General features: G+C 39.3%; 1 protein-coding gene across 1 annotated transcript in view; it reads right to left on the bottom strand.

Annotated features, from left to right (window-relative positions):
* The window catches only part of gpc3 (glypican 3), a 69,694-nt gene that overhangs the window by 5,534 nt on the left and 41,589 nt on the right, over positions 1 to 22,571 (bottom strand). Inside the window, exons 6-7 of the mRNA XM_077733339.1 lie at positions 22,089 to 22,200; positions 7,799 to 7,985 (exon numbers count right to left, since the gene is read on the bottom strand). Coding sequence (XP_077589465.1) covers positions 7,799 to 7,985; positions 22,089 to 22,200 — 299 coding nt within the window. The remainder of the gene's footprint in view (positions 1 to 7,798; positions 7,986 to 22,088; positions 22,201 to 22,571) is intronic.

Genomic DNA, 22,571 nt, shown 5'->3' with positions numbered 1-22,571 from the left:
ACACACCTAAATTTAATCATCTGCCACTTACCAAACGGAGTTCCTAAAAGGTACACCACTGTTTTATATACAACTTTATACCATAAATCTACTTTTCTGGACATATTGATCATGATTTCCAATTATTTCCCCAAGTACATCTTAATTTCTTTTAGTGAAGGTGAACATTGCCAGATGACATGATTGTTCTAACCCTTGGAATGAATGTGTACCTTCATGCTTCAGTACAGTTTATGCAGTACATGTGCACTATGCACAAAGGCTTTTTTTGGTAAGATAAGTATGTGGAATGTTAAGTCTCCAAACACAGGTGCTTCTTATGAAATTGGAGAGATGGTTTAGATTGCTGTTACATTGGCAGACGCTGTGTGCACATAACACGGCAAAGAGGGTCAAATTTGATCTGACTTCTCAACAAGAATCATCCTCTTAGAACATATTAAAGAGTTTGAGGTAAAGCAAATATTTTGCATTTCTCTCATGTCAAAAAATGAAGAGAATGTAAAAAAACGTTAAAAAAACAAAGTTTATAGAGCAATGTAGAACCGTTTGGCCTTTGCAACCAATATTTCATCAATATATATCATTTTTTTGAATTTGGTATTGCTATGTGTGTATATTTTGGGTATGTTGATGGTCTGGGGTGACTGATTACTGGTTTGTTGTGGTCAAATTATATTGGGTCGGTGACTTGACCAGAGTAATTTGTCCCGTGACATTGCTGAATGAGAGCTGGGAAGCAAAATGAGGGCGCCGTGCAGGATGCTTCGGACCGTGGAATGTGACCGTCTGCCTCCACGCCCACAGGCTGACCACAGGGGTGATGAGAGGGACTGGGAATGTCGGGCCAATACAAACGGGACGACGCGCTGAGGAGGCCGTGACTCGGGCAGATGGGACAGTACTACTGCTCTGAATGACTCTGGCCTTTAAAACACTGTGTTATTATGTGACGGAATAAGAACAACCGGAGGATTACCGTAAATGTTGATGATATAGAATGGATAATGGCACTTGGAAAAGTTTCGAAAGGGTAGACAAATGAAAGTCAACACTAGGGAGTTGGTTTATGTGGGATAGGAGTTGTTTAAAATTGACCTCCGAGTAACCCATTTCATTAAAATGGATGTATTTATTGTCTTTATATAAGAGATAAAGTAGTTGTAGAAATTCAAATGGGAAAACAGGGTGGTCAATTTCAAATGAAAATTCCTTGTAGGACTGTGAGGCTGGAAAGTGTGTGAGCAAGCAAGTGAGGTAAAAAAGTACAAGTCAAACATACAAAGACTCGATTCTGTGCTTAAGGCATGGAAAGGGGCTCATTCAGGGTGGGGAGGGAGCTCCTGTGCTCACAGAAAGGCCTGTAACCTTTTGCACTTCAGAGTTTGCTGCTGCCAAAATGTCAGAGGTAGACTGGAAGCCTTTTATTTTGTTTCTAAACACAGGAAGGACAAGAAAAGGACTAGTGCAAGGGGGGGATCATCTTCATCTTTGTTGCAAGCTACATCGTTCTTATGGTTTTCCTTAGACTGCATCGATTAATTGATTATTAAAATTATTGAGGACATTCGATGGTGCAGTGTGTTTTTCTCATTTTTTCCAATTTTTAGGTGCATTATTTTATTGAAAAATGACCTACATGAAACAAAATGTGTATCCCCGGTATTCATGGTTTTTTTTTCATTTTGTTTGTTTTTTATTACAAAAATACTCACTTTCTCTATCGAGTGTTACTCTATCTGTTCATCAAAAATCTATTTTAACAGAGTTATGGAGATAATTTAGCCACACTGTCTTGTTTTCAACATTTATTCACTCTTGTTAGAGATAAAAAGAAAGGGAAATATTTATTTTAATGATTTTAGATAAAAGACAGCTCATTATCTGATTTCTGGAGTGTTTGATCTTTTATTATCGACTAAAATAATTGTATTTCTATTTTATTTTACCAAGAAACAAGAGTTTCTTTCACATACCACACAGAATGAGGCAGTAGGTCAGCCTTGACTTTAACGCCTTTGGGACTACTGTAGTGGATCAACTTTTCCCCCCAAAAGAGCCTCTCGGGAAGACATTCTCCTGCTGCTATCATTATCATTCAATAATGAGTGAGGCTGGCATAGGACAAGATTTTTAACACATGTTTTAGACTTGCCAACAAGCACAAAGCCTTGTCTTTGCATTCCTTCTGGATGAAAGACTAGAAGTACTGAAAAAAAGGGGACACACTCTGACCATACATCCTGAGCTCTAGTTGATGCTTTCACTGACAATTTGGAGCTGCTTCCAGCGGTCAGCTTGTGGTTTTATGCAGCAGCTCCCAGTCTATCAACAGCATTTGGTGTCCAGAACTACTTATTGCATTGTTGAATTACATTCAGGAATGAGACTTTGTGTGTATAGAGGGAGAATTCAGAAGCTACTTGTGGGAGAGTTGAAGGTTAAACGTGTAAAATGTAAATGAGCCGAGCCTTCAACACGTTCCATTGGAGAGTCCTAGAAAATGGCTGCAGTGTGTAAATGTGGCATCAAGCAAGGGAGTAGTGTGCTTTCTAGAATGGACCCGCTGTGTGCAGAGTGTTTGTGGACTGTGGCTGAGCTGATGGACACAACCCAGGAATGGGCCTGGAATCAATTTAGTGCGTCCAAAAGTGCCTGTGAATGTAAATAAAGCTCTTGAGCAAACAAACGCTTTTCCGAAAGGCACACACAAACACAGAAAAATGCATAAAGCCTACAAAACGAATCAAGCGCTGGTGGGCCCCCATTTTCATGAAAATGATGAAAATCCAGGCAGCTATCTGCCTGCATGCTTGTTTCCACAGAAATTAAAACCAGGGCTCCTCTTCCTGCCTTTGACTAATCTTTAAAGGTTTTATCCCTGGAATCAGTTGAGAAGGCGGCATGGCAGAAGACCAATGAAGGTCCAATAAGAGGCTAACTTCCTCCCTCTGTTCCTTTCCATGCTTTTCTCCCATCGCCTTTCAAAACACTCGCACACACTAGTCCACACATAGTCAGGGACACACTAGATCCAGTAAGAACCAGAGCGCAAACTTGCAGCTAGCCAAGCCTATTTACACAGATGGTGGCAAACGTCATCTTTTTTTTTTTTTTTTTTTGGTGGGGCGTGGAGAGGTGTGGAAGGAAGGAGTGGGATTCGCTGACGACACAGAGGTTGGTTATGAGCATTGGCAATGGCATGGAAGTTCCAAACATTAGCAGACACATTAGCTCATTCACTCCCCTTGACAGTGATGGATGTAAAATCCATTTAAGGAGGATAGCGAGCATTGATCATCATTGGTCATTTTTCACTGCCATTTTCGGAGACAGGTTATCCAATCCAATTTGACTCCCAGTCAAAATGGATCTGTTACTGCCAATGGCAGTCAATGACTTAAGACAGCTTTCCATGTGTAAGGAATTCACTAACTTGTAATTTTATGTTGCAAATTAGGCACAAAATACACAACAATGTTCCATCTTTCAAACCTCAAGCCTCAAATTAAAATAAATAATACATCCCAGAACATAGGGGTGGGCAAACCGAAATATAATACAATAGAATGATAACGTGGTTATATTTAATGTTACAAATAAGTGACTTTGTAGCTTCTGCCTCCAAAAAAAAAACTAAAAATAAATATATAATTATAGATATTCATATTTAGATTTATCTATGACTACTAATGTGCAGATATTAATATGAACGCATTATTGAAATCTACAGTAGATGAGTCAGTGGAGTGGACCTTTCTTAAGGGTGATATTGTAATTTTGAGAGCATATTTCAATCTAAGTATTATTCAAGTGACATTATTGCTTTCCTGTCATCAGATTTTTGGTGGTCTGGGAAAATGTGTATACATGCTTTCATAGGCCACCATTGTACATGACATCATGAGAAATGTCAACAAGTCATTCCAAAAGTTACATTTTCTTTCACTTAATTTATAGTTGATTGCTACATAGCCACTCTGGAGACTCTACTATTTGCATCCAAGTAATTAAAAAGTCAACACAAAATGTGCCTTTCGAAACAACCCCTGTACAATTAGTTTTTTTCTCCATTTTTAAGATGACAGCGTGACCTTGTCTCTATTTAAACACTCCAGACAAAAAAAAAAACACGTCACCTTCTGTCTCACGCGAACTTCTTCCACGTGGTTTGTTCGTGGCCACCACATGCAGGAAAAACATCTCACATGAATGAGCTCTAGGCAACCCAATGGAAGTTAAAGCATTAACACGGTGGAAAATGTAGTAGATTCATTCTGAGCCACCAACGCTAATACCAACAATGTCTGGATTAGGGCTACTTTGATGAAAACATGTGGTAAACACTACTGTGGAAGAACGGCGCCGTGTGACTCACCTATCAGGTGCTGAAGGTCAAGGGTCACAGCTGCAGTCTATTTACATGCCAGGTTCTCGTTGTGGTCACATGTACGAGTGTTAATTCGACCCACATCCAGGGTACATAATGTTTATATTTCCCAGTGTATTAACCTACAGTTATAAAAGATATTTTTTTTGTCTCATTCTACTCTTCCCCTGCATTCTTTCACCATATTCCTCTTCCTATCATACAAAGACATCAATAGCGAGTGAGAATTTGAAACTACCATTGTCAGTCATGTGTTTGACATTGTGGCAATATTTCCACGTTGTATTTTGCTAACCTGCAGTGTTAATAAAATGGTCCCTGGCTTCCAGAGGAAAAGCTTTCCTTTGGGGTACTTAAAGCAACCAGGCATATGAGTGGAAGGTTGTTACAAGAGGTCTATTCAAGCAGCTCCTGCTGAGCAAGTTGAGTTACAGCACACGTCAAGCCGGGCAAAAACAAAATAAAACACAAAAAAAGGCACAGGAGTTGGTACTCTGACTTTTTTTTTTTTGCTTATTGACATTGGAGCGTTATTAACTCATTCAATGCCATTGGCAGTTATAGACATCAGCTCCATTTCAACTGCGTGAGCTGGCATTGAGCGATCATGTTTCACTGCCATTGGTGGCGATTGACGTCCAATCCAATTTGACTTAAGGGGGAGGACACAATGATTGGTTGCCAAGGTTGGACCTCACAGGGGATTGATCTGTTGATCTCAGAACTGCGAGGCGGAAGTGCTAGCTACTTCTTCGCTGTCACGCCCACAGTTAATTAAAAAAAAAGGAATAAAGTCTTACAGGAGTTTTAAAGTAAACAGAAGATAGTTATACTACTACAGAGCTGTCATTTTTTTTCTTTAAGTAAAATTCAGATATCTGTGACTTAGTTGAAGTTTAAAATCAGTTAATTGTTTGCAATAGTGTTTGAAAGTCAACCTGCCCACCCGCAACAGTTTCGAGGATGCTCAATATGGAAGATGAACGAATGAATGACTTGTAACACTATTTACATCACCAATTTCAATTGGAGTCTGTCAAAGTTGACGTGGTACAGCCTTGAATGGTCGCCAATCAATTACAAGAAGACCATGCAAATTCCACATAAAGATGTCCAAACGGAGTCTCAACTCAACTGTGAGACATAGATGCTCACCACAAATGATTTAAACCTTAAAAAAAAAAACTGCTGCGTCAAGCGGTTTAACAGTTCTGCAGCACAAATCACAGCAGGGAATGACACATCATCAGAGGTCACCGTAAAAGAATGATTTGTGCTTGGCTCTTAGTGGCGAGACTGGGGGTGGGGGTAGGGCAGGGCGGCCTGTGGGGGTTGTCCCTATCCTAGGAATAGCTCTCCTGGCCTGGAATGTTCTGGGGAATGTTAGGCCAGAGGAATGATTGGTCAGAAGGGCGCGGGTGTGTGTATGTGTGTGTGTATATGCCTGTGTGTTGGAAAGGTAATCAGTCAGTTATGGAATCTGTTGAGAGCGAGTGAGGACAGATCAATCATTCCCCACGTTTGGGAACATCCTCCTTGGATGTTTGGAGGTTGACAGCCGAGCTGTGTGGGCATCTCTACCCCACGTTGGTTCTTTCGCCACCTTATTGTTTTGCCTTCTGTCCCCTTTCCTTGTTTACTTGTGTGATGTGCAGTATCGGCATTGCCTGGCTGTCTTTGTGAAAGCAGATCTGCCTGGTCCATCTAAGAGCCCCGCAGCTCAGACAACTAGCCCATTAGGCCTCATGCTCTGTAGGTTGACCTTTGCACTCCAATCCCCAAGACCTGTATTTGACCAAAACAGGCTGAGAGGCCATACAAGGTCAGCGATTTGCAGGGTCATTACAGACTATCAGCCGCTATCTTTGTGTCTGCCAATGAGAAGGGACTCGTCAAGGTCTGCAAACATTTCTGGCTTTAAATGCAAATGGCTTTGTAAAGGCAGAGGACAGACTCAAAAATGTGGCAAAATCTAAAGCTGGGTATATGTAGCCATTTTTTAAGATCATCTTGTGTACTCATGAGGATACATACAGCAAACAACACACATTTTCTCTACAAACAAAACTGATTTTCCTTAAAATTAGTTGAGTCATGAAATTAATTGATTCAAATGTGGAGCTCGGCTTGTGTTGAATGAAGGCGGCCCATTGGACGAATGGTTATCCCATTTGACGAGTGGTTACCCCTTTGGCCCCGCATTTCTGCTACCAATTTAGTGAGTCCTCCACCTGGGGCCTATAGTTCGCTGTGAAAGACTCCAGCACACCCCACAACCCTTGTGAGGATAAGCGGTTTGGAAAAGAAACGACTTGTGAAAGATTTTTGGGTTGCTTCCTAGCAATTGATGAGTTTCACATTACAATCACTACAGTCTACAGCATGGCTCAAATAGATTTTGTCCTAACACAATGTGATTTGCCAACTATACATGGCCAAGACACTTTTTTGTGCAGTCTTAACAAAATATAGACCACAGTTTTAAGGGACTCGATAGGAAGAAGGAAAAAATACTCCAATTTGGGTTTATTGCCAAGTGTACTGCTCTTAATCTGTAAACTCACCAACAGATATAAGAAAATGGAGCTTTGCTTATACACAAAAGAGCCCTAATGTCCCACTGTGTCAACCTTCAGCAGCTAGTAAAGAAAGTAGGAGACAGTTTGATTTGTAGAGAAGCCAGACAGCAGAGTCCAAAAGTGAGGGCATTAGGCTCTCACGGCCAAGCCTGCTGGAAGTGATGGCCCTGTAGGATTCCAGTGTTAACCTCTGCTTCTCACTCCAGCTCCCTGCCCAGAAAACCCAAATCTCTGCCACAACATCCCCAATAGGAGGACTACTCCCTTGGCTTTGTTTGTTCAGCTGCACTGGCTTTGTGTCGGCATATTGAGCTCTCTTGTTCCTTCTCCGCGGCAGTTTTCTCCTCTCTTCTTATGTTTAGTTTCTTTTCTCTGAGCAGTTTGTATCCTCAGTTGTTCTTTGTTTGGTCTGAGGGGAGCCAATATGACCGTTTTAACTGACAGCGGTTTAGGGTCAGGAGGTTGAATTGAGGGAGCTACCTGAGGAAGTCTCACACGTCTACTGCCTCATAATGTCACCATGGTGTCAAGATGTACAGTAGTCGTGTAAACATCTCTGCGTGTGTTTGGTCTGTGCTCATTTTGACTCACTGCAATGGAAATCTTGTGGTGTGCTTACCAGTCTTACTTAGCAAATAACTCTAATTTGGTCCACGAGAAACTACTTATTAGCCTGTGATACAAATATTTTCACAGACTGTCTCATACATTCAAATAAAGATGATGATTGGATAGGAATAGTCTCTCAGTGTACATACTATTAACTAGTACTTTTGTAGTACATTGGTTCAATGGACAAATGGTTAATGAATGAATGCATGCATCTAACCTGCAAAGACGCGTAAGCGTTTTCGTCGTGGTGGTGGTCCCAACCCAGACATGCCAGCGCATTCGTCCTCATCATCACAGTCGCCACTCTGAAATCCTTCTTCTCCTTCATCGCTCCATCCTTTCGTTCCACCTGTGCGCGTCCGGGCCCGCCATCTTTTTTCAGATACCGTTACGTGCCGCAGCAACTGTGAGAGAATCAGAAAGTCATAATTTATTAACATTGAAGATAGACAAATGCATCATTCATGCTTATTATAGGATGTATTTCATTTTGGAATAATCACCTAGGCTTAACTGCTACAGTGACTGTATGGACTCAATTACTGGTTGGAGAGGAGAGAGAGAATAAAATAGGAAGCACAGTGATGTCATCGCTACAATAAGACCATGCGTTGAAATGAACCCATGTACTTATTTTTACAGCAGTTGTCACCATGTGAGAACATTTGTGGTTTTCTCCATTTTTTTAACAACCACAACTGCCAGTATTATATATAAAATGTATTTTAGTATTTTTGTAAAACCTTTTTTTTTGGTTTAAATTTCACCAGAGAAATAGTTAACTTAAATAAAGATTATTTTAGTACAATACAATGCAGAAAGTGTGTGAATATCAAACATATGGTTCGGTAATAAATTTGTATTGTAAATGGAGTAATCTGCGATTAAATAACTTGTGGCTAAGAGCTATCAATTTTTATTCCCCACATCTGTTTATTTATCACCAGATTCAAACACAAGTTTGTTTAAAAAAGCACATCTTAACCCTTAAATGCAGGCCAAGAACTTTACAGAAGCTTCAAATGTGCTGCAAAAAAACATAACAGAAGCATTTTGTGGGAATCTAATCTCAGAAATCAACACAAAATTGCACAAACCAAAATGCAGTGTATCATTTTTTTTATTAAACCCATGTGAAACGCTTCCAGTTGGAAGAAGTAACAAACTTATGATGCATTACCAACAGAGGAATGAGGGGGGAAAAGTTCATTCTTGTACCTACTGGTGAAAAACATATGAGTGAGTGAAACAACGACCTCACCTGTCACACTCTGACCATCTTTCCACCTTCGACACATCACACATGATTGAGAGCCCTGCCAAGCTAACAGATGTGCTAAATTCCAACGCCCTTCATGGCGAGTCCTCCTTTTATCTCACCGCTGTGCCTTGTATGCTTTTTATTGAGTTCCTCCCTATTAACATACGTCAGCATGCAAGTTGTGTTGTTGTTCTGGTTGTTTAGGCTTTTTTGGGGGGGGAGAAAATTAAGTTCATATGTTCCGTGTCTCCGGTCAAGATGGGATGTGAACTTTATGTTTGCGTGAGTGTTTAAGCGAGAAGGAGAGACAGCTGACGTACAAAAGTGTAATCATGAAACTATGCCGGTTGGAGGATAAACCAGAATGTTCCCTTTTTTGTCCATACAAACTAGTCAATCTGGGATTTACAAGAGATATAAACCGTAGAATTAAGACGGAGGGAATGTACGATTTCTTGACAGTTGCCTAAACAAACTTCCATTTATTTTAGAACATTTTTTAAAAGGCAGTCTGCATTAGGATGAACCAACGACCAATCACAAGGCAGAATTGATGATACATAGTGGTAGACAAGAGGTGTCACTTGAGAACAAATTCTCTCAATGATAAGCGAGAGTTAAATCTACTAAAGCGACTTGTTTAAGAGAGAACTCTGTTTGTCCACCTTGGCTAGTGTCCTCCATAGATTTACTGACTTGGAGAAATTCCTTCTCGTAGTCCTTAGCAACCCCCTTTGGACTTTGTGAGAGGGCCTTGTAGCCCATCGAAGGCAAACAAACACTTGAAAAACCAGCACGATGAAGAAATGCTTCTGGGAATTTTAGGGGAAAAGCATTTTTAAAGAAAACATTATGACAAAACCAAAAGTAACAGTGCCTCAGTGTTGGGTTTGTGTAAGCACGGCCACGTGTAACTGATCACCTGCAAGCATGCACAAACTCAACACAAACATTCAGACTGCCATTGGAAAATATATTCACTAAACTTGACATGTTAAATTGTGCAGAAGATGTACAGAAATACTGCAACGTTCGGAAATGACAGTAATTTCAAGATTAAAGGAGATATAAAAACCTAAGAAGGCACAGCAGATGACAATTTGGTTGTTTTTTTTAAGGATTATAAAAAGAAGTGGGCAGTATTGTTATAGTGGTCAAAGTGGGCAATAGTTGTATGCGCTGCACTTTTCCATGAAGGCGTTGGCCGCGTCTCCACAGATTGGTCAGATTGTATGGTTGTTGTCGTAAGTGACAGGGTTTGAACCATGATCTCAACAGAAGTTCCAGATTTCACCACACATTTGGACAAACAAACAGAGTTGGTTGACAAGGCAGTTTTGTGGTAAAGAACAAAAACACAAAGCAAAATGGATGATGGGAAAAGAGAACTACTTTTTCAGAGATGGTCAATGATTTCTGTTAACTCATTGACCGACCTAGTTATTTTATTTATCTAAAAATACCTATATATTTAAAATCTGTGTATTTTATCGTCATTTAAAAAATAAATAAATCACAAATTACTATTAATCATTTTTAATGAAAAATCAATAAGAAAAAAATTGCAAATATCCTTTTGTATTTAGTCAATTTAATCCTATTTGATTTATTTTTTACTATCCATCTAAATAAGAAACAAAAAAACGAACTAGGATTCTATTTATTTCCATACAAAAGCAAACATGATAAATGAATGAGTAAAGTCTTGTATTTTTTTGTTCCTTTTTTTCCCAAAATGCTGGCAACACACATTTAACACAAGTATGAGCCTCCAACAAGCTGTGGGTTCTTGACTCCCAAGCACAAATCACACCAGGGAAATGCTCACTTTAGAGAGGCTAAACAAGTTGTGTGGAATTGTGCTTAATGCAGCCAAACCCAGACAGAACGTCAAACCACAAGGGTGTCATTGGCTCCCACACAAGACATGAACTCCACACAGGGTCACTGCTGGACTCAACAGCTGCAACAGAGCCACCGTGGACCTGCCTGCACTGGTACAAATAAACCCGCTCCCACAGATGAAGTTTTCTCATTGATAATGACGCGTGAAAAAGAAGAAGGCCAAATGCAGAAGAGAAACATGTATCATCTTGTGTTTATATAGAGAGTGAATGGTTGCTGGTACAGGTGACAGACAGCAGTTGAGTAATGAAGACAGAACGTGGTAGAGAGAAAAAGGGTCTTCTCGCTGTTATTTTCTTCTCAATGCAGAGGACACGTCTGGACAAGATGCTCATGACTCGGCTCAGACGGAATCTGCTGCTCGGAAGGTTTCCATCAATGAGTCAACAGAACCCGAGTTTCTCTAGAAACTAATGCTTTTTATACTTGCAAGTCTTTGGTTTGCAGGATGTTATTTGAATTCGTTTCAAAACTGAGGGCTAAAAATGCAGAATTACTGTAAAAAAAATTCAATATGCACTGACTTATATTGACTAGTATCATAAATGAGTATGAAGGGGCATTAATATATAAGGATGTTCATTGAGATTCAATGAAATTTACTGTATTGAAGTCGACTAGCTTCTATAATCACACTACCATCACAAATAGTCATTGTGTTAGAACGTCAATGTTTTCCAGTTGTAAACAGTTTAATGTGATTATTTTTGTTTGTCTATTTCCGACCAAAAAGGTAAACAAACTGAGAACTTGTTGACTATTTTTGCCACCGACTTTCGTTCAAGACAAGTTGCTAATTTTTTAAGGCAGTTAATAAAACACTTTACAAGTGTCAGAATACATATTATGACGATAAAGAAGATAAAAAACTGAAAACAAATCCAAAGACTCTATTTTAAAAGTTGTCATGATTCTTGATTATTTTTATTTATGCCTGTAAGTAATAAAGTAAAAAGTGGTCTCTTGAAATTGTAGTTGCTTACCATAGGCTATCAAAAAAAGTACAAATATATACCGTTACACATAAAACAGGCCATAAAAATGAAAATAAACAAATGTATATAAGATCGATTAGTCAGTTATCGGTTAACTTCCAAGCCAAACAAAGACCAGAAAAGCACTCTGATGACGAAATGGTTCATGGCATTTTAGAAGAAAAAAAAACCTAACATGAAAAGTGAGAACACCCAAAATAAGTCTGGCCCTGTGTGGAGCAGAGTTTGTGCAAACATAGCAATGTGTAACTTACCACCTGCCAGCAGACACACACACCTCAGCACATAAACATTTAAACTGCTCGTTACTAACTCATCAGACATTTCATTAGTTCGACTGGAACAATCTAGCAAAAAAACAATACACCTAAGCACCAAGTACAATTTGTTTTATAATATCGTAGTTGCTTATAAGAGCATGGAGATAGAGAAGTTTCAGTTTCCACTCAAACGAGATGTTCAACATCTGGTTGCCTGCCAATCCTAGTGCAACATAAAGATGAACATCCATTTTACACCAATGTTATGACTTTCCAATTTCCCTAATATGTTTTTAAATTGTAGGCGGCAGCAAAAGCACTATGAGAAAATCCATTCAAACACAGGGAGATCATGTAAACTCTTGATCCCACTAACCGCTTAAACTCCAGACAAGCATGACATGTTTAACATGGCTACACTGACTGACATATATGACAGAGTCATGGTTCTGCTATATTCAATCACATCTATTTCATGGTATCAATGTTCACTGAAAAGCCAGCCAGACACTACAATTGGGCGTGTAGCAAGTTGACACTCCATTAGAAACCCAAGTCACAAAGAGGAGTAAAACTGGCCAAGTGAAAAGAAACACATAGAATTGTAAAATCCCAGTGGAAAGCTTTTTGAAAATAGTCTGTGGAATTTCAACCTGGCTGCCATATGTTTAAAATGCATCGACAAAAACAGGTACAATACCAGAAAACCCAAATACAAGTAGTGGGTAGTGATTTTACTGCCTAGACCTTCAGATTGACTTATTCTGTCATGTTCTGTCATGTAATAATGATGGGAATCACCATAAGAATTGCAATAAATTAATAAATATAAAAATGACGAATAAATCAAACGAATGCATGGTCAATTCATTTAGCAAACAATAGATTTAAAGTTATAGATTGAGATTAATGTTCCTGTCATATAGATGCCGGGAAAGGTCTTAATGGCCCCTAATAAAACTGACACATTGGATTAGTATAATAATAATATTTTTTGGACTACAAGTCGAACTTGAGAATAAGCCGAGCTATTTAAAGTATGCACAATGAAATAGAAAAAAAATATATAAGTCACATTGGAATGTATAAGTCGGCCACTTTTTAATTTATCAGAAACTAAAAACAAACGTTACATTACCCAACAGACAAAATAAGTACCTCTTAATGTAACATATTAGCAGTTTTTATGATAACTCTATACTAAAAAAACATACCAAGCTGTTGGTGGTCAAAGTGAACAAAAATAAAAGACATAAGTGTCAGGCCAAGCCAAAGAATGAAAAGAGTGCGACTTATAGTCCGGAAAATACGGTCCTGTCATTGTTTTCTATTGTAAAGTATGATTTTCTGCCTTGAATTCTGACTGGACAGACAAATAGAGAAAAGTCCATGCAGTATGACAGCAGGCACTTTCCATCCTGTGACTCATGGAAAGCTCCTGCGCAGAGGGGCTGCAGTCCCACCTGCTGCTTATGGCCCATTACTCAATTTTTATTCAATGTGGAACCTAAAGAGGGAACAAACTTGTGCTCCTTCTCTCTCATTCTTTTCTCTCTGACAGCCTCACAAACCAGCTCTCCCTCCCTCCACCCAACCCGAGTCGTCCCGCAGCGTGGTCACGTCTCACAGTATGTCACGCAACGGTCGCTCTGCCTCAGACTGTCAGACAGTTAAGGCAGACAAGATTAATTTCCTGATGTTAATTCCAGTCGTAACACAAACACAGAGAAGAAAAGCAACTCTGCGGTCGTTAAACTGGGCGCGGACCCGCTCCACATTTGTGACTAAGCCCACAACTTCATTTCCAGATTTTTCTAGCTGGACTGAAAAGTGGATTTCATATATTTCGCTGGCAATCTGCTTATTTCTTGTTTCAATTATCTTTTGGGGGAAAGAAAAAAAAACTCTTCAGCAGTTTACATAATTTAGGACTATTGAATTAAATCATTTGTTGCCAACCATCCCACCCTTTTGGAATATTGAAATCTCTTGTGTGTTTCTTTTAAAGCAGACTCGGCTCAGTTCAAGGCAAGAATTTCATGCCCTGTACTTAAAGTATCTGGTATAACAATAATTTTCAACTGTTCAACTGCTCATTTTTTTCTGAATGTGTCTGATTGTCTGCGTGTGGTTGAACGTTTTGAAACGTTCCATTCCGGTTGAGGCTGCTGAATGCAAAATCAGATTACACTCTCCGAACAATCTCATTTTGTCTAGTGCTGGCCTCCTTTGCACGGTATCACGGTGGTTCCCAGAGTCATGTGTTTCTAAGAAATCAGCCATTTCCAGCAGATGGTCACTACATGTGGATCACATGATCACACCTAGCAAAATCTGGCAAACACTCCAACCGAAATGGTGCTTGTAATTCTCCCTTACAATTGTACCTCAGTAAATATATGTTAAAAAGCATAGTGATTCAGTGATAATGTGAGATCTTCATTCATTCATTCATTTAGTGTTCCGCTTATCCTCAGAAGGAACGAAGGGGAGATTAGTAAAACAGTGACGAAATGGTCCTCCTACTCAGTCTGCGTTTGGTTAATATTTTCCATTTACTGTCATGGATGGGTGGAGCCTCTTTTGTGCAATTATCTGCTTTACAAATTATCTCAGCTTTTATGCATAGGAGAAAGCTTTGCACAGAAATGTTGTTTTCAACAAATATGTCAACTGCGTGCATTGCATTCACCAAAGCATGTTCATGCATGTTTTTTGGATTGTGGGAAGAAAGCGGAATACCCAGAGGAAACCCACACAGGCCCGGGGAGAACATTGCAAACTCCACACACTTGTGGCATATATCCATACGTGAGTATTTAGCTATGTTAATTATGAGCAGCCAGTCTCAAACCCCCCCAAAAATGTCAGGGACAAATAGTTTTGTCCTACCCACACATAGACAAGAGCTGCCACAACCTGAGGGGCAAAGGGGGGCTGTTGAGATGAAAAGCTAAGGACCTTGAGGGGCAATGAAAAAAGTTAGGGGAGTGCAAACATTCTGACAGGTCTAGAAAGGAGCCCCTACTCTGCTGTGCCTGCCGCAAACAAAAGGCGGAGAAGGTCTTTGACCCTCACATGAAGACCCTCTGATGACCTAGCATAGACAGGAAACAGGAAGTGTGACCCTTAACCTCTTGGAGCGGGGAGGGATCCTGTTACTCAGGAGCATGTGACTGGGCCCAGTGACAACAAGCTCAGGATGTCAGAAACTTCAGCAGGAACAACTCAGCTGTTCATATCTTCATCAGCATCCACACAAACTAATAAAGATTCAAACTATAAATCATGACCCAAAAAATGCAACTGTGTAATGATATAGTGAAGCAAGTGTGTCATTATTTTAAAGCGATTTGTAGATCAGAGTAATTGAAAATCAGAGAAATTACAAAACCAATGACATTTTTACTTCATAATAATGTGCAATTTTAAGTACACAACTTAAATTCTTGTAAGCATATTACTATGACTTATTTTATCAAGTTAATACAGTTATCTTAACAAAACCAGTTGAATTAACTATTTTTTTTCTGTTTTCTGAGATCAAGTATTATTAAAATACTTAAACTTAAGTCTATTTTACTAAAAATCTTAAATTCTACTTCACGGAATTGCAGTTTACTTCTTGAAATTCTGAGTTCAAACAACAGAATGACACAAAATGTAGAGTTTAAGGGATTAACTTTCACTTTTCCATCAAAACTTAAAATTTCAAAGGCTTTACATATATATACATATATATTAGATTTATATAAATTATTTCTATACTTATTTTTATTGCAAGAATCCTTTTTTTAAAGCCTGCCTTGTGTCATAATTACACACATTGTGCATTGGGGTGGCCATCATGCGGGAGGCGTATACATAGAGGTGACGCTGATTTGAGCCTCAAGGCTTGAAGTGGAAGGGGGCAGGCAAGGCTGTGGAATTATGGAAGTAGACACGGAGGAATGGGTGGCAGTGGAAGAAGGGATGCTTGGGCCTCATTAGCTGGCAGACTAATTGGGAGGAAAAGGGCCCTCACATGCTCTGTCTGACCTTCCAGCCAGCAGGGGAGTGGGCTGCTGCGGATGGATGTGGACGTGGGGACGGCTCAGGGGCGGCGGGGGGTTATCTGCTCGTTAGATTCCCAAAGTTAAAGAACCAGAACTCCACATCACGCCTCCAATCCTAAAACTAGCATGAAGCCATAAGCCACCTGAAAGGATATGTGCGTGTGGCGCTTTAACGCGGGAAATGACTGCGCCTGCATAAGTAAAAACCCCCCACCCCAACCCACCCCCACCATGGCTCCTCAGAGGTTTACACCAGGTGTCACACTTCATTTAAAAAAACCCTCATGGCTTATCACCCGCTCACAAATATAGCTGAATAACAAGCGCTCCTTCCTCTTGGACTTTAAAGAGCAGTCGTACCTCACCCACATAAAACCTGGGAGGGCGAGAGGACGAAGGCCCAGAGGGGATATGTTAAATAACGCTTGGTAAATAACTTCAAACGCAAATGTGCCGCTTTGACTTGAGGAAGCACATTGGCGAGGTGAGCAAGTGTACGTTTACTAAACAGCAGGCACAGTCTAACACTCGTCATGTCTTTTAGACTGATAATAAGGAGAGAGACAATGATGGGATGAAATTCTTTCCGTTTGTGTTTTCTTCTATCATTATAACATGCAATTTTTAGGTCATAAACGATTATAGAAATATTTGAAGTAGTACACCGACATTACTGTAGTAGCTCTTATATACTATGGAAGGATTCCTGCAAGTAAGTTAATAAATAAATACATGAATAAATATATAAATAAATGCATGTGTTGCTGAAATATGTATATTTATATATACATACATACATATATAAGCACATATATACATACACATAGATGTATATGCATGCATATGGTAGGTCCTAACACACATTAGTTCCATTTTATCAAAAGCAATGAAAAATATAGTGCAATTTAGGCCTTTTTGATCATTCGGTTCCTGAAACATTCTAATTAAAATCATTGTTTCGAAAAAAAATAGCTTATGTGATGATGTAGATCCATTTAGATTTGATTGTCCTTAACCAAATACATCCAATATATAAATTAATTGCCACACTCCTAACATACAGTGTCCTTGTTCTGTATGTGTTTGTTTTCTTGGTGACTTTGCATAAGGTGTCACATACACACTGGCCAGGCTCTGAGGAAGTGAGATTGTGCAATGGAATTTTTGGCACTCGGGATCTGGTTTATTTTCCACCCTGGATTCCTGTCCTACCTGCAGGATTTTCCCAGGTTCTGGCTTCAATTAGCCTGGGAAGCCAGGGAGGAGAGGAGGGGATCTAGAGCTTTAGAGGGAAGGACACGGCGGCAGTGGTGGCGGCGGCTGTGGCGGGGTCGGAGGAGGGAGGAGAAAAAGGGCCACAGAACTGGAGTCTGTCACACACAAGTCAGCACAGCTGGAGTGTCGGAAAGAGGGCCAATGAGCCCACGGAGATAAAGAAGGCTCCAACGTGTAAAACTTTAACGTGGCATTCAAAGATGGGTTAACCTGCTAATGAGAGAGCAATTTCAACAGTTTGCCATGAATCAATTTCATGTTGCCAAAACAGCATCCGTACAAAGACTTCTTTCATAGCCATTGTGCTGTGAGTGTATCTCTCTCTAAAGAGTGTCACATTGCCAAGTGGAGCTTGTCAGAATAAGTCCCAGGAGGTCTGACCCTCTAAATTGCAAATTCATCCGACAAATGAGTGGGAAACGCTCTGTAATCAAAGACCAATCACATAATTGCTCCATTTTGCCACTAGCTCAACCATCTCCTGTGAGATTAGTTGTTTCGGAGGAGAAACTTGATATGCTGGGAAGTTTAACAGATGTGGAGCAAAACAAGCTCATCTCTGCCGAACAAGAAACACATCATCAAAATAATATGTTCTCACTTGAGGGCCTTGGTTTCCACGCGGGAGCTGTCTAGGTCACTTTTCACAATAGACATATCACAAGCGCCGTGCATGATGCAATGTCATGGTGGCAGAGGAGATGTGTTGCGTACACTCGACTGTATTAAGCTCCAAACCGCATAAACAAGACCTCACAAAGTGACAAAAATGCATAGCGGGTCCTCAATGTCTTGCATTGTCTATTTGTGAGAGGAAAATTGATGGAGTAGTTTTTTTTTATACTCATTTATTGATACCAGATAGTGAAAAAAATGTATGTGGCTTTAGAAGTGCTAAAGCGTGAGAATGTGAATATATTATTATTTTTTTTTAGCTTAATGTTTTCTTTCAGATAGCCTTTGTAGATACTCAAGGACTGTCATTGTGAGAAATGACACATTTCCGGCGCAGAGCCGCATTTCTAACGGGTTTCGTCACAGGGAAGGAACAGAAAAGGCAAAGATTCACATACAAAGTAGCAGCGTGAAATTGGAAAACAAGTTAGATGGATGGATGCCTATTTACAGGCTTTTTAGTGGAAGTTTTTGACAACAAAATATGTTTTTTTTAATCCCGACTGGCACAAAAACGCCTTGGGATCCTCCCAGAAGACTTGGATGAAGGTGCTATTCTTGCTATGCAACTTCAGATAGTGTATTTTTTATTATTATTATTATTATTTGTGAATTGATCATAAATTGATGAACTCCAATCATTCAACAAGGTCCCACCTAAACAAATTGTGACAGAAACAGCTCCAATTTCCCTTTGATTGCAGTCTAACAATTGACTTTCCCCATTTTCCCCCAATTCAATGACAAGTAAACAAGACTAATAAGTACTATCCGTGTGAGGAATGTTAAAAACATTCACACGGCGCATCGTGTGATTGAAGTAGTGCCATGTGGAATCCACATGGCACTCCTCTGGTCCACTTCCAGGGAGGTTTACACATGCTATCTGTGTTGTTGGCAGCTCCTCATGCATAGTGAACAATACGGGGGCTGATGAAAGTCAAAATATGCCAGTTACTTTGTTCTTCTGCTATCAGATGCTTATTTAGTCCATTTGCGCTTCGCGTCGCGCCACACACAGACAAATGTAGGGAGGCGGTGACCTTGTAAAAGTGCTTTTAACTAAACAAGGACACATTTGCCAGTTCCTCCAGAGGATGTTTACAAGACACTGGCTGTGATCAGCATGATTTAACAAATACTTTGTAGAGTACATAAATATTTCTCAGGATTTTTACATTTCTTCATTCATCTTCTGAAGCACTTAGGGGGTGCTGGAACTTATTCCAGCTGACTATGGCCAGCCAATCGCAGGGCACAAGACAATTTAGAGTGTTCAACCTGCCTACCCTGCATGTTTTTTTAATATAGGAGGAAACTAGAGTACCTGAAGAAAACCCACGAAAGCCCAGGGAGGATATGCAAACTCTATGTAGTGAGGACCTACCTGGGATCGAACCCTCGACCCCAGAACTTTGAGGGTGACACTAAAACCACTCAGATGCCTAATTCTTACATTCTTTAAAAAATATATAGTTGTACTGAGCTATTGGCATTATGGTTATGTTTTCTAATCATAATAATTCAAATTATTCACTCACAGAGGCTGTAAATTGTCTACAAACTGTGAAGTTATGTAGCAAACTATGTTTTTGTACAAGGGTATATTTGGGGGGTGATTGTGTCCCCTGAAAGTGTCCCATGAAGAGATGAATAGCCTAATTGACAATGTGAATTCAGCATGTTGGCGCCAACCAAGTAGTGCCTTCATGAGCTAAAATACAACCGATGCATTAACTGGCTTTATGTTGGCTTGATTACACTTGAAATGGGGACCTTAGCTTTTCCTCGTTTGTCTTGGTAATACAAAGAAAGTACCCTGCAGTATAGTGGCTTTGAAAGGGCTGTGATTAAAGAGCATAAGACAGGACACCCAGTTTAACTGGGTAGTAATAAAGAAGGTGAAAACATAAGGAAAGGAGTATACTGTATTTCTCCAGGGTGAGAGCAAAATAGTCGTTTCGATGTGATAAATTGCTCTATTTACCCCCAAAGTGTTAAATTGGATTGCATTACTGTTTTTTTCGGGGCGTTTCTGTAGGCACTCTATTAGAGTAATCAATTGTTACCCAAATATTTGTCTTGACAGCTGAGTCGTAAATTGTTTGACTTTACATTAAATCGGTAATCAGTCTTTATCAGATGTTTTTCCAGCATTTTAAACCTAAAGTAACTTCATGTAGATATCAGAGTTAAAGGAGAACAATGATATCAGCAATCTATTTAAACTTAATCAAATAATCTGCACACACACACACACACAATATCCACAATATAACTTTTTTAGTCATTTTAGCTAAAGCCAAATGCCATCAATCAAAAATATGATCTCAACGGTACATGACACAGACTGCTGCAAATCTGCTTTTTATCATTTTTTTTCAAAAATATTTGTTTCTGGCAAGGCATGGCATATGAATCCGTGAGAAGCTTTGTTGTAAAAAACTTTCAAAGATACTAACATGATGCCTTCATCAAAATTCTACATATTTGGGCAAACAAAACAAAAAAACTCCCAGAAGATATTTTTACGATCAACATTCTATTCTAATATTTCTATTCTTCCATTTTCTACAGTCATTATTTCACTGGAGTCTATCCCAACCAATTTTGGGCCAATGGCGGTATACATCATGAATTGGACATATACAGTGATTACTGAATGATTGGCAAAGAGGAATTTTTAAACTATGAGTGCTCGGTTTCCAATTTCTAAGGTCATAAATCACAATAAACAAGGAATGCATTCCAAAAAAACACAGCCATATTTGCAACAGACCGTTTTGTTATTGCGAACTTAGCATGATTACTGATATGCACTTTTTTTTCCAATGACAAACAATCAGTATAAACAGACAACACCCTGTACTATAAATGACCTTTTTGCGCTAAATATTTGCATTTTTCGGATTATAAAATACCGATATACGCCAACTGTCCAAATATAAGACCTGATAAAACGATTGTAGAGCAGCGTAATGGAGTTTAAATCCCAAAGAATGATAACAAAGCATAGCCATTTTGTGACAGGAGTTATACACAATAAACTCGAATATAGTATAATGAAAATAACGAGATACACTTGCATTTGATTGGCTAAAATATCACAGGCATTGATCAAATTAAAAGCCACTTTCTGCAAAAAAAGGCATTGCTTTTCATTTAATCTCCACCACTTCTAAAAACTAAAATTCTATTTTCTCAAATTATTAAACAAAATTCTTTCCACTATGTGTCTCTCTCCCCTTTAGGGTTGAATTGACCATTTCCAAACCATAAATGGGGATGTATCTGAATAACATTGAGTCATAAGAGTAGGATTTTAAAAATAAAATCACAAAAAAAGGATAGGAAAAAACTTCCAAGTATAATATTATGTTATAGCTTGACGCACGAGCAGGACAAACTATGAGGTAATGGTGAAAGAAGAAAATTATAGCCCGAAACCACAGGCCTCTGTATTTTTTCAGAACGTCGAAAAAAAAAAGCCGAGAGTTTCGGCAGCTGCTCTTTGGATCTTTCAGGTTTGTTTAAATCCGAGAGAAGCATTGTAATCCACCAAGACAACCCCGTGGCACACACGACAGACGACCTCTCGGGACATTTTAAGCAAATGTCCCTATATTTGGCGGCTGTGGTAATTCAACATGTTGACAGCTACAATTTTCGACCACCAGGAAGCAAGAAATTTGGCACTGTGACTTTGCATGATATATCTGCCCACTAACTTTGAGCCTATGTGCAAGCATTTCTGGTTCTTGCCGACCAGGCCACACTCCAAAAAGGTGGTTTCTATGGCGATGACAGAATGAAAAATAGGTCTCTGGACTAGAAAACAGCTGGGGCTTCTAGTGGATGTTACAAATAATTTGGGAGCTTCAAAACTGTGGCAAATGTGTGTCTTAGATAGGACGCAAATGTTTTTCGCAGGTTCTTGCCACTAATACAATTGACAAATGTTGACTTGTCCTCTGTTGACTCCCACAACACCTGTGTGTCTGTCTTTGTGTGTTTGGATCTTGGCTCACTGGATTTTGAAATTCCCAGAGTAATATTTGTGTGAGTGTGTGTTTGTGCTCACCTGGTTAATATGCTTGAGTTTGTCAATCATCTGACTGATGACTGGTTCAAGAGGTTTGCTGCTTCTGGATTCCGATCCTGAATGAGATCGCTTCAGTGTAGGCGCTACAAACCTGTCAAGGCAGCAAAACAATGCATGACAATGTATTGAAGTGAAATGGCATTTTTTAAAGAGGTGCTGCCATTAAAAGGGCTTTGTTCATACTCATTGGAAATGAAATCCTGTCTGAAAATATTGTATGATTAGCTATGCAGTCACCAAAACTATTTTTGTGCCATGAATGAGATGAAAAGATGAAATCTAGGAATTTATTGCCACCTCGTGGTAATGCTGTAAATGGCAGTGCTTATCAAATTTTCTCAAAAGTACATGGACATACAATATTATATTGTATGCGAAAGTTTCATATTTGCCACAATATATATCATAGTGAAGTGTTTTTTTTTATTTATTTATTGTGTCGACTGGTTGACTAGTTCACAG

Source organism: Stigmatopora nigra, chromosome 14, assembly GCF_051989575.1.
Source record: "Stigmatopora nigra isolate UIUO_SnigA chromosome 14, RoL_Snig_1.1, whole genome shotgun sequence".
In the NCBI taxonomy this organism is placed as follows: Eukaryota; Metazoa; Chordata; class Actinopteri; order Syngnathiformes; family Syngnathidae; genus Stigmatopora; species Stigmatopora nigra.
Note: the sequence above shows the minus strand (reverse complement) of the source record. Positions and strands in the feature narration are given on the sequence as shown.